General features: G+C 34.7%; 1 protein-coding gene across 1 annotated transcript; it reads left to right on the top strand.

Annotated features, from left to right (window-relative positions):
- Window positions 1-5142: 5142 nt before the first annotated feature.
- LOTGIDRAFT_236474 (hypothetical protein) lies at window positions 5143-13403 on the top strand (the record flags this gene model as incomplete). Its single annotated transcript, XM_009067398.1, has 12 exons — window positions 5143-5153; window positions 6094-6170; window positions 6627-6847; window positions 7034-7208; window positions 7395-7555; window positions 7781-7861; window positions 8188-8290; window positions 8782-8928; window positions 9091-9282; window positions 9704-9838; window positions 10253-11502; window positions 11534-13403. The coding sequence occupies 11 exons, from the start codon at window positions 5143-5145 to the stop codon at window positions 10549-10551; spliced, it is 1602 nt and encodes a 533-aa protein (XP_009065646.1). The 3' UTR covers window positions 10552-11502; window positions 11534-13403.
- Window positions 13404-13906: the final 503 nt, after the last annotated feature.

The following is a 13906-nucleotide window of genomic DNA, read 5'->3' as shown; positions in this document are numbered from 1 at the left end:
AACAAACTTTGTCACAAAATATCTTGTTCTGTCAATAATAAACTTTAAAAACTATTTGTAATGTACGTAACGTTATAACAGAGCCACTCGTTCAGTAGACAAACAATAAAAACACTACGTAACGTTATAACAGAGTGACTCGTTCAGTAGACAAACAATAAAAACACTACGTAACGTTATAACAGAGCCACTCGTTCAGTAGACAAACAATAAAAACACTACGTAACGTTACAATAGAGTGGCTCGTTCAGCAGATAAAACAATAAAACGCTACGTAACATTACAACAGAGTGACTCGTTCAGTAAACTTAACATTAAAATACGATATAACGTCACAACAGAGTGGCTCGTTCAATAAACATTAACAAACCACAATTGTTAAGCAGGATTCGAACCCATGGCACCTAATCGCCGAAAAGACGACAATCTTAACTCGCTACAAACAGAGTTATTCCACTGCCATATAAAAGTAGCAAGGATATGTCTTGTTTAATTCGAAATCTATGTTAATTTCTTTTCAAGGTGGTCGCGAATCTGGTGTTTATTTTATCTTTTACAACCAGATCTTAAAAATACTTTAGATGTCATTAAGGCTAATATATCATCTGGTTGGGGCTCCTTTACAACCGTTTAATATAAATCACGGTAATAGTTCAACCTAATTGTTAGAATGATTAATAACACGTTCTTACCTATCTCTACAATGTCAAGCTATAACGAGCTTCATCTTATACCTTGACTGCAATAGCCAGTTATAGTTTATAAACGAAGCGATTTTATTGGATTATACTAGCAAATGCCTCTATGAAAATTAATGTTTATAGTCCTTCTGTCGAGGGCTCTGATTGGCTAGCTTAGAATCCAGTCAAATCGCTACGTACTATGTCCATGATTCAAGAAAGGCGTCTATTTGATTCAAGGTATAAGTGCAAAGTTCGTAATAGCTTGACATTGAGAAGATAAAATGTGACTATAGCATTCAAGGTATTAAACGAATATGCAGAATTAACTAGAATTAACTTTATGCTTTAACCATTACTGTAAGAAATAACGGAACAAGGAAATAGGACAGACGTCTCAACTTCAACCGGAAAAAAACACATTCTGGTTGTCATGCATATCTGGACGTCCGGTTTTGTGACTCTTTTATTGACTTCACTTGCGAATTAATCGTGTAGAGTGGAAATTTAATCCTTAGCAGAAAACAGTTGTCATAACTTAAGGTGCTCTCACACCGTGTTGATTACCAGTTGCCTATGGTTGCGAATAATGGAAGAGGCCATGGGTTTCGAACGCGCTCACAACACAGTTGCGTGAAAGTTGCGTCTGGAGCATATAACCGGTATTCTTATTTGCAACCATACGCAACACTGGTGATCAACTATAACGCGAGGGACCCTTTATGCTAACCAATTGAAAACTGTTATAAATGATTGCATAATACCAGTTAATGTTAATGTTTGTTTACTCACATTATATAGTAAGGATATGATTTATTACAAAACACAAGAAATCCACTTATCAGTTTGTACGAATCCAATCAAATCGCTGCATGCCGTAACACAAGAATAGTTGCTATTGCAGTCAAGTTATAAGACGAAATGAAGTTCGTAATAGCTTGACATTGTATAAGACGAAGTCCGTAATAGCTTGACATTGTATAAGACGAAGTCCGTAATAGCTTGACATTGTATAAGACGAAGTACGCAATAGCTTGACATTGTATAAGACGAAGTACTTAATAGCTTGACATTGTATAAGACGAAGTACGCAATAGCTTGACATTGTATAAGACGAAGTACTTAATAGCTTGACATTGTATAAGACGAAGTACGCAATAGCTTGACATTGTGAGGATGAAGTTTGTAATAGCTTGACATTGTATAAGACGAAGAACTTAATAACTTGTCCTTGTGAAGATGATCGACTGGTGGAAAATTTATTAACAATTCTTTTGATTGAAGTTGTTATTGCAGTTGTTTCTTCAGGCACCGACTCAACCCATATGGTAAATGAGGAAGATAAATCAAAATAGCTATAAATTGCTACAACGCCAACAATTTCAAGCAATTACGAATTTCGTCTTATACCTTGACTGCAATATCCAGTTATAGTTTGTAAATACAGTGATTTGATTAGATTGTAAGCTAGAGACAGAAATGCTGATGGCTTTGTGTCCACAGACACTGATTGGCTGTATTCGGTGATGTACCATCCAATCAAATTGCTTCAATTACAAACTTTCATGATACAAGAGAGGTGACAATTGCAGTCAAGGTATAAGTACGAAGTTCGTAATTGCTTGACATTATGAAAAAAGTAGAACATACGTTCGCCAGGATCTTTAAGTACAATTGGTCAAACGAATGGCGCATCTGTCCCTTTAATTTACAGTGCGTTATTGACATGTCCGCCATTGTTTAGTTTATAACCCAGAGGCAGTGAATACTACATCCGGCTTCCTTTTACTATATCTGTAAAATTAGTTAATTCATGCACTTTCTTTCGGGTTGGTGTGACTTTCACTATTCGCATGCCTGTTCATGCATAAATATAAGGGTATATTATATAATAATTGTTTGTTTTGTGGTCGATTTTTATAGGTTACACTTTCATAAAAGACTTGTCACGATAGCAAAGAAGAAATGTCACAGTTTTTCTTAATTGGAGTTTAGAGAGAACCTTGATACTCGAAATATGCTTAAAAAAAATTATAAAGAGGTTTTCTAAACTTTTTATGTATATCGGGGCGACAGATAGCATCGATATTGACCATTCTAATTTTTTTCTGTGGTTCTGTAATTCCACTAAAACTAAGTGTTTGATGACGTCACACCTGATCGTACATCTCCTTGGAGGAGTCCACTACTACACAACTCTCCGTTTTGTCATACTTTGGACGAGATTTGTCTTGCTTGTACGAATATTTTCATGCTAGTATCACTTTAGACCCTTCGCATCCATCAGCGACAAGGGAAAACCGTGTTGAAAAATTAAAAAAAAGAAAATCTGATTGGGCACCTTTAACTCGAGTTGAAGATGACATTTATCTGTCATGTAATTTATTGTACCTCGAGACAAATGTTTTAATTTGATCATGATATAACAACAAATTATCTCTCATTCGACAGGGATACTCTCATATTACAGGTAGGCATGTACCTTATTGGTCTAATGAAATGAACTGTAGTTTTATATCCTACTGTTCTGAATCTTATTGGACTAATGAAAATAAATGGAGCTTTATATCCTACTGTTCTGTATCTTATTGGGCTAATGAAATGAAATGGAGTTTTATATTCTACTGTTCTGTATCTTATTGGACTAATGAAATGAAATGTAGTTTTATATCCCACTGTTCTGTATCTTATTGGACTAATGAAATGAAATAGAGCTTTATGACCTACTATTCCGTACCTTATTGGACTAATGAAATGAAATATAGTTTTATATCCTACTGTTCTGTATCTTATTGGACTAATGAAATGAAATAGAGTTTAATATTATACTGTTTTTTATCTTATTGGACTAATGAAATGAAATAGGGTTTTATATCCTACTGTTCTGTATTTTATTGGACTAATGAAATGAAATATAGTTTTATATCCTACTGTCCTGCACCTTATTGAACTAATGAAATGAAATGAAGTTTTATATCCTGCTGTTCTGTATCTTATTGGACTAATGAAATGAAATATAGTTTTATATCCTACTGTTCTGCATCTTATTGGACTAATGAAATGAAATGGAGTTTTATGTCCTACTGTTCTGTACCTTATTGGACTAATAAAATGAAATAGAGTTTTATATCCTACTGTTCTGTATCTTACTGAACTAATGAAATGAAATGTAGTTTTATATCCTACTGTTCTGCATCTTTTTGGACTAATGAAATGAATTGGAGTTTTATATCCTACTGTTCTGTATCTTATTGGACTAATGAAATGAAATGGAGTTTTATATCCTACTGTTCAGTATCTTATTGGACTAATGAAATGAAATGGAGTTTTATATCCAACTGTTCTGTATCTTTGTGGACTAATGAAATGAATAGAGTTTTATGTCCTACAGTTCTGTACCTTATTGGACTAATGAAATGAAATGGACTATAAGTTATATTTTTTTGTACTTTTCTACACCTGATATGGATAATGAAAACAGGACAACACCATGCAGTGTGCAATAGTTGACCAGGACAGCAACATTTGCCTAATATTTTCCACTCACATCTGTCAAGGCAACTTAAACTGCACATCCTGAAGACACTCCTGGGTCAATGGAAAATACCATAATGATGTATGTCTACGTTTTGTTTACTGTCTGCAAAGCGGATATACTGTGAACCTTTTGTATTTTTGGATATGTCACTTGAGATTTCACTATTCACGATTAATACAAATTGATATAAAGATGCTAATTCAGATATTCAAATTCTAAACATATTCATTTAAGATCACATTCGTAATGATCGTAATCTTAAAGGGACTGAAGAAAGGTTCTAAAGCCTAACTTCTATGCACTTCGAGTTATCTGTTCAACGTCTGTTCACTTTACAAGTTTATGACTACACCCGTCCCCCTCTCCCCAGTCCCCAGATGACTGGTGCTATTGCCCCCCACCCTCCTCGTCAATTATGTAGCCCGTCTACCTCATGCTTTATATAAACGCCACTGACAAATTCTAGAAAATTCGATTTTAATCTCTGTAACACTTTGAAGGGTCATTTAAGATGAAATTTAACGGATATGAATTTTAAATCATTACCTGATCTTAATAAACAGAAACACGTGTACCACTGATGAATACAACTTCAGTTCACTTGTGGAAAATAAATTGCGAAACCCCTTTTATAAAACATCATAGTACTTTTAGGGCATTTCAAATTGTATGCGCAATAGAATAAGTAGCAGAAAAGGGCAGGAACTTTATTGCAAGGTAAAGTAGTTAGATTTAAATATATATAGATTATAGATCATAAATTATTACAAAAGTCAACAGTAGGCTACATGTAGTAATTGAAAATCTTTGCAACGTTGTGTACAATAAAAACTCAGGAGTAATATACCATATAAACTGATAATGACAATGTAAATTGTTGAAACGATGTGTACAATAAAAACTCAGGAGTAGTATAACATTAAAATGATGACAAGGTAAATTGTAGAAACGTTGTGTACAATAAAATCCAAGAGTAGTATACTATATAAATTGATGATGACAATGTAAATTGTAGAAACGTTGTGTACAATAAAACCCAGGAGTAGTATACTATATAAATTGATGATGACAATGTAAATTGTAGAAACGTTGTGTACAATAAAACCCAGGAGTAGTATACCATATAAACTGATGATGATAATGTAAATTGTTGAAACATTGTGCAGAATAAAACCCAGGAGTAGTATACCATATAAACTGATGATGACAATGTAAATTGTTGAAACATTGTGCAGAATAAAACCCAGGAGTAGTATACCATATAAACTGATGATGACAATGTAAATTGTAAAACGTTGTGTACAATAAAACCCAGGAGTAGTATACCATATTAACTGATGATGATAATGTAAATTGTAAAACGTTGTGTACAATAAAACCCAGGAGTAGTATACCATATGAACTGAATTCGACGATGTAAATTGTAGAAACGTTGTGTACAATAAAACCCAGGAGTAATATAACATATAAAATGATGATGACAATGTAAATTGTTGAAACATTGTGTACAATAAAACAAGTTCATCAGTGCAATACCATCAGTGTAAAGCAAAACAAACAATTCAAACAAACTTTGACACCACAGTTACTGTTTTCTATACGGACACGAAATCTTTGATGGCGATTGTAAAAAGAGTACATGACATAAGACACCCCTGTCTCACACCCAAGGAAGTTATGAATCAATCAATACGATTATTAATTCAGACTGCACGTTTTGTTATATTGTGTATAACTGTAATGCACTACTTCTGATTTTATTACACAGCACGTTTCGAAACGCATACAGGTAATTTGAATACATCTTAGTGTTTTAATGTAACCGTCCTACTTCTATATGTCTTATTATAACATTAACTATCTTATTTGTTACAGCACCAGTAAGGATATGGAGTATATTTTATCTATCTTGTGCCTTGCAGTTTTTACATCCAAATTGGTGCAATCCGAAGGTAAGGTTCATACTTTATAATATCTTCGTTAATGTAACAAAGAAAGAAAGAAAAAAAAGGAAATTCATGCGTAACTTTTGATTTGTCTCTGTTTAGAAACGGTTTTCAAAAAATAGTATGCTACACCACGATCACCGTGTATAATCGAAGATTAAGGTTTAAAACGTTATAACAGTGACTAGTGACTCGTTCAGTAGACAAAACAATGAAAACATTACGTAACGTTATAACAGAGTGACTCGTTCAGTAGACAAAACAATAAAAACACTACGTAACGTTACAACAGAGTGACTCGTTCTGTAGACAAAACAATAAAAACACTATGTAACGTTATAACAGAGCGACTCGTTCAGTAAACAAAACAATAAAAACACTACGTAACGTTACAACAGAGTGACTCGTTCAGTAGACAAAACATCAAAATTTAGACTGTTATTTTCATTCTATTCTTTTCAGATGGTTCTATATGGAACGAAAGAGCACAAAAAGATCTCAAAGACTCCTTGAATCTGGTGCCAAATTTGAATAAAGCTAAAAATGTGATATTATTTTTGGGTGACGGGATGGGTATTAATTCGGTATCTGCCGCTAGACTGTACAAAGCCCAACTAACTCAACAGGAAGAAGGGACGTCGACGTTGGCTTTTGAGAAATTTCCTTACATTGCCTTATCGAAGGTAAGCTTCAAGAGCTGCATTTACGTCAACGCCAACGCACACAATGAAGTTATGGGATATTCTGCTTACAGTTTCTTTGCGGTACTATTGGTGTTGTTTGCGTAACGTTTCGATAATTTACATCTTTATATGTATCAAAATCGATTTGTGTTATTTCAATTGTGAAAGTTCATTCTGTTTTTTCAGACGTACAACACTGATAGGCAGACCCCAGACTCTGCGGGAACGGCTACGGCATTTTTATGCGGTGTGAAAGCTAATTTAGGAACAGTAGGAGTTAATAGCAATGTTCCACGGTTTAATTGTTCATTGGAAGAGGGTAATACAGTTCAATCAATAATAGATTGGTCGGAGGCAGAAGGTAAGCACACTGCTTTCAAAATCTTCAAGGGTTGCCATAAGGTCGTGGAGAACCATCTGGTGCCATGAAGGCTACACAACAATCGTTTCGGTCCGTTGTATGACGTAATTTTCATCTTCGGCTCAATTTACCAGTGGCTCAACTACCAGAGGGATAAGTGTCTATCTCGATTTCCATTTCTTTCAGGCAAATCTACCGGGATAGTAACTACCGCTAGAGTAACTCATGCCACACCAGCAGCAGCCTACGCCCACAGTGCTGATAGAGATTGGGAGAATGATGTTAATGCAAACGGCAGCTGTAAAGACATAGCTCGACAACTTATAGAAGACAATTCTCATATTGAAGTAAGTTAAATGTCGGTGCTTAGGAAGGCTTGGGGTGCATCAAGCACGGGGTCAGGTGGTCATAACGGGCTTTGAGATTTTGATTTGATCAAGGAGGTTTTTTCTGATAGTGTTATGGACAAGTAATCTGTTACATCAATTTTAAATGAGTAGCCATCGACATATCGGTAACCATTATCGAGCTGTTTTGTATCAGAAAGTTGTTATGATGGTATTATTTTGCAGGTAATTCTGGGTGGTGGACAGCGAGAGTTTATTCCTGAAGGAGATGGCGGAAGACGCACAGATAACAGAACATTAACAGAGGTTTGTATAAATAAATACATTTACTAAGCAGTGGCGGAGCCAGGTTCACGTTCGATGGTGGGGTGGATGATATCTGAGATTGCCAGAATTTTTAACCTAGTTATGCGATTTTTGCCCGAAAAACGAGGGGACGTAAATCAACCCGAAATCCAAATAACATTAAGGTTAACCCCTATTTTAGTGACCATTACTATCGTAGTGATGTGAGAAAAAAACCAATGTTGAAGCAATCAGATGTAAAACTTCAATTAGTGAATAAATATATCGACTTCACTGGTTGTGTACATATCAACAGAATGTAAAACTTCATTTCATTTCCAATGTAGGAATGGATAGAATCTATCAAAGCTAAGAAGAAAACCGGCCACTATGTTACTACGGATACTGAATTTAAAACCGTGGATCTTAGTAAAACAGATCACTTATTGGGTAAGTCTAATAGACAGTTTAAAAGGTTTCAAGTCTGCCTTGCATATCATCCATTTAAATTTGATTATTATTTCTTTTCATGTCTTGACACATTCTACAATTTGAATCTTTTACTCTTGAAACATTGGACTGAAAGAATTTGGAACCCAGAGGAGTTTTTACAGATTTACTCGATCAGTAGATGAATCATAGCAGTAAGTGGGTAACTACAGGTCCGATGGTTGCTGAAAAACGAAATAATGTTACAGTTGCCAAGCAATGCCGTTAACAAGCAATTGACGTCATATATGCTACCAATGGTCGCATAAGTCTTATCTGTTAACTAGAGCGTTTTGAGGAACGTATATGACGATAGAATCCTCATTGAAGGATATGACAATAATCCCCTTTAGTAACCACGTTGCTTAGCAACATCCTCGCGTTTCTAAGCAATTACCGTAGCTCCCAATGTCCATGTCATACTAAAATGTCATCGTTTTTCTAAATTCTAGGATTATTCGCCATGTCTCATATGGATTATGCTATTGATAGAAATGACAGTAATAATGAAAATGATCAACCTTCGCTAGCTGAAATGACAGCCACCGCCCTGAAAATTCTTCAGAAAAATGACAAAGGGTTTTTCCTTTTAGTGGAAGGTAAGTAGTGTGTATCCGTACGATAGATTGGTAAAGATAAAGATGCCTTCTACTCGCCCCAGCTTTGCTCATAAAGCCTTTGTCATAAGGGTTATACAGCTTTTTAGGGTTTTGGCTTTGATGTTAAGCATTTTTGTCACGCTGATGATGTTGTCTTTGCAGGTGCCCGCATAGATCATGGTCACCATGAAAACTGGGCGAAAAGAGCTCTTTATGATACCATAGCTTTTGATGAAGCGGTGGAAGAAGCTTTGAAAAACACCGACAAAGAAGATACTTTGATTGTCGTGACAGCTGATCATTCTCATGCCTTCACAATGGCAGGCTATCCCGAAAAAGGAAATGATATTTTTGGTAAGTATAAAGCTGGGATTTTGTGCTCTGGAAATATGTAAGACAAAAGATGGGACCGAGATGTCAGAGTGTCAAACGACAGAAAAGAGAGGATTGGCTAATGTAGAAGCTACATACTCAGTTCCTTTAACACTGGAATTTTGCTCTGGAAATACGTTCAACATCAAAGGTGCTGAGTTCACAAGAGTGGCATGCAGGCAGATTGGATTGGTATCAAAACTTTGCACTTGCCCAATTAGCCATCCATAGAGCATCCAATCTGTGTCCACCATTGAATTTAGCTAATTGAATGAATGTAGACAACTTTGACTGAACACAAGATTAAGAGGAATTTGGTCAGATCTTGTAAAAGTAAGTACGAAGCAAAGCATTTATAACTGCGTCTTCACCAAATGGTTTTTATTTTGCATTTTAACTTCAGGTATAGTAAAACCAGTAAAAGAAGGCAGTGAACCTGAAGATGGTTTACCCTATTTAAGTTTGGTTTATGGTAATGGTAAAGGGGCTATGTTTGACAACAATGGCACAAGAAGAAATTTCACCGACGTTGATACGCGTAAGTAAAGATTTACACCATCAACAGTCACTTACATGCATAAGTAATGTCAAGATTTTCCCCTAATATCCTTAGCAATATTACTATCACTTGACAAATAATTGTAAAATACCGGAAGTAAAGAGTTTCGACCAAGAAGACAACGAAATCTACCATTCGAAATCTTCAGCTTTACGGAAACTACCGGAGATTGCCGAATGCCATCTAATGAGCAATTATTACCCGTACTATGACGACTTTGGTGACTTTAAGCGGTCAAAAGTGACGACCGATGAATTCTGAGAACCGAAAGTCGGATTGTAATTCGGAAAAGAGTTGTTGATAGCTGGAAGTTATCTTTATCAACTGGCAAAGATAATACTTCGACGAATGCATCTCTTTTTTTATATTTTCTTAAATTTATTTTCATTTCAGATAACAATGACTTTAGGTTTCACGCCGCAGTTCCGTTACCATATGAAACACACGCTGCCGAGGATGTGGGGATTTTTGCAACAGGACCAATGTCTCATCTATTTCACGGTGTTCATGAACAGAACTATATAGCTCATGTCATGGCCTACGCGTCGTGTGTGGGGATAAACAAGGATCATTGTAAACCAAAGCCTAATGACGGCCCAATTTCAGGAACTAACAGCGAGTACTCTGTGATACCAAAAGTTTTATTTATAACTGTAGTTTATATCTTATTACAAGCTTTTGAACTTCCTTAAAGATGGGTTCCCTTATTTTCATTTATGAAAATGAAAATGCTAATATTTATATGAATAGAAAGTAGAGGTGTTCTAATGACTTGGAAAATTCCAGCAGAATTCCAATGTGTGACCGATCAAGAAAGGTAAAAAAGACTTTTTTTGTTTATCCAGACTGTACATACATGTTCATATTTTATGATTGGTTAAAACTCTATATTATATGCAATAAGAACATAATGATATGATTAAGAATACATGATAATTCATTAAAAACACCAATTAATCAAATGGTTTGCTTCATTTGACAGTAAAAAATAAGGAAACCTATCTTTAAGTAGGAATTTGTAATTGGGGGATAAATAACTGGACACAGTTATATTGGATAACAAATACTTTAATAAATAACTTGCTTGATAAAGACGAAAGCATCATCGTTGAAACGTCGCAAGTTATTTATTAGAGTAATTGTTATCTATAAAATTGTGTCCAGTTATTCCAAACTTGGTTTTAAAAATTTTTTTTTTTTATTCATATAGATATATATATATACTACAAAAGTCCATCATTATGTCGGCATTTATTTCGTTATCGTGTTTAATTGTATATCCGTGTGTTTCTCACATTTTTAAAGGGATTGTAAAAAGGTTTTTTCAATTGGGGACACTGATAACATCAATTTGTATCATTCCAATTTTTGTCAGACGTCTGTGATTGCTGCAATTCGACAATGAAGGTTATTGTTTGATGACGTCACTAATCGCGATGGGCCCTATGTTATAAAGCATACTTGGCGATTAAGTAGTTCAGTTGTATTCGAATTGCAAGAATCACAGACATCTGATTGAAAATTGGAATGTTATGCCAGATACACATGAACAATTTAGAAATACTCTTTACAATCCCTTTAATGTATGTATATATTTGTATCAATTTCTTTGTTTGTATTATCTGTGTGTACTATTACAATTGTAGATGAAAATTATTTGATGCAGCTATGGCCAAATAAATTGAATAAAATTAGTAAAAAATGTCTGTACTAAACGTAAAATATGAAGAATCTTGATATAAAATATTACAGTGAGTTATTGTATTAAGTTATAAATAGATAAACGGTTTTCGGTGCGACGAATCAATACAGAAGCAAAGAGAAGATCGTACACTTCATCTAATATCTAAGATCTTAATAATTCATTTGTAGTTCAAAAACTCTGAACGTATTAAATCATATATTTTTTTTTATCAATTTGCACCTTTTTATCAAGTCGAGGACAATTCTTAAAAAATTGATAAAGAAAATAATTTCTTTTTTGAAACTTGCAAAAAAAAGTTTGTAAACAGCTGGTATCTGATCCTTGGACGCGGATTAAAAATCTTAACGTCACTCAACATAAATATGAGAGACTTCATAAGTATTTTTTTAATTATTGAATGTGATTTTACAATGAATAATATCAACTGGAGATCTGTTTGATCAATATGTCACTGTTAACGACGTGATAAACTACAAGATGTTGTAAACGTAGTCAGTGTCCAGCTATTCAACTTACGTCCAGACCGTTAAGTACTTAATAAAAAATAGGCGTGGATTATTGTAGATTATTCAAAATAAAATTATTAATGAGTCAAAACGAAATATCAATTTTATTTTAATTTCTAAGATATTATCAAACAATTACTTTTAACAAAAGAGATCAAAAAATGACACAGAATTTTTAAAACTAGCTAATATGATTAGCTCTTGCCATGACATGACGCCGTGGTCAATTGACTTGGAAAGAAGATATTGCATTTTTACTATGTATTTTGTATTTTGTATTTTAAATATTGTACCCCAAAATTGGTGAAAATTTAGGGCAGGGATCATTTTGTAGCGTTTCCAGATGTCAGAAGAGTTATCGTTTGCCAAGCGTATGGGGGTCGTACCTTCGGCACGTTACCACTTCTGATAACAAGGCCAATGCTTCTGGGGATCAGCATTATGTTGACAAATCAAATCTTTCAGAATTCAGTGTTTTTATAAGAAAATAATTCTTAAGGACTTCTGCAATTTAAGTTACAGGAGTTAACTCCCTTCTAATTTTATAAAAAGTATATAAAAAAATGATGTAAACATGTAAATTAATTAATATAAAAATTATAAAATCACATAATTCGAGTTTCTATCTCTATTACATTATTAAATAGATATTGTTCGAAATATTAAAACAGACCCTGAAACATGTTATTACTCAGAATTTAATGCTGTTAGATCTGTTTAATGTTTCTATAAATATAATTGTATAACGTTTGAATTGACCACTATTTTGATAGTGAAAATAACATAATATGGTATAATTGAAGTCAGGTATTCCCTAGACGTATTAATACACAGATGAAATGGTAAGAGGACAATTCGACTAGAAGAAACAGTAAGTACACAATTAGCCACAAAGATATTTCATCAGCATGACTAAGTACTAAATGTTTGCCATGCACCTGGGTTTAACACGATGGATTTTTTTAAGATTAGCAATCCAGGTGTACTCGCCAAGCTGATGAAATTTCTCTGGACTCTATGATTAAACAGAATATGACTATACACATGATTGTCTTAGTTAAATAGCTACATAATGGAGAACTGGCGATATTTTAACCAATTATGTCGAAGATCGAACAAAGCTTGTTTCACGCTCCAAATCTCCTCCATTTCACCGGCTGTAAATTCGTGTCCGTTGATGAGGGAGAGGAAAGACCACGACCTCACTGTCTCCTGTACATAGGAAAATCCGCAATGTCCAAGAAGAGTTGCCCCGGCTTGCGTCCCACAAATACCCGTCACAAATACGTCCTCTGGAGGTAACGTTGGCGACCGTTCCACTGCTTTGAGCATGACCGGAAGCAGATCGACAGATATGACGTAAGAAGCTCCGGTGACATACGCTGGAAATCTATCAAAAAGATAATCGCGCTTGGGTAAAAAGGACTTGGAGCTGACGTCACGAACAGGTATGTTGTTCATGAGAAGGTAGCCCAGAATAACCCGTGGAACGCGAATGGAATACAATAGATCTAGTAGACGTGGAATGTCTATAAAAACGTCCTCGTCTATTTTAAGAATATATTTCGATGCTGCGCAATATTGAAAACACCACTTTAGGACAGAGACACTCTTGAACGTCAAATTTCTATACGTATCCTCGTAGTCTATGATGACTATGTCTCTATGGCGTTCACTTTCCAGTTTCAGCTCGCTAGTAGACTCAAACTTCTCTCGTGGAACTCCTAAAAAAAACACAAAATTCACGCGTCCGTGTAAGGAATTTGACGCCCAAGTTTTCCGGATAACGTCACGTCTTTCATAACTGGATGTTCGAGATACGATACAAACTGTCAA

Source organism: Lottia gigantea (genome assembly GCF_000327385.1).
Source record: "Lottia gigantea unplaced genomic scaffold LOTGIsca_82, whole genome shotgun sequence".
In the NCBI taxonomy this organism is placed as follows: domain Eukaryota; kingdom Metazoa; phylum Mollusca; class Gastropoda; family Lottiidae; genus Lottia; species Lottia gigantea.
This window is presented reverse-complemented; position numbering and strand designations above follow the sequence as displayed.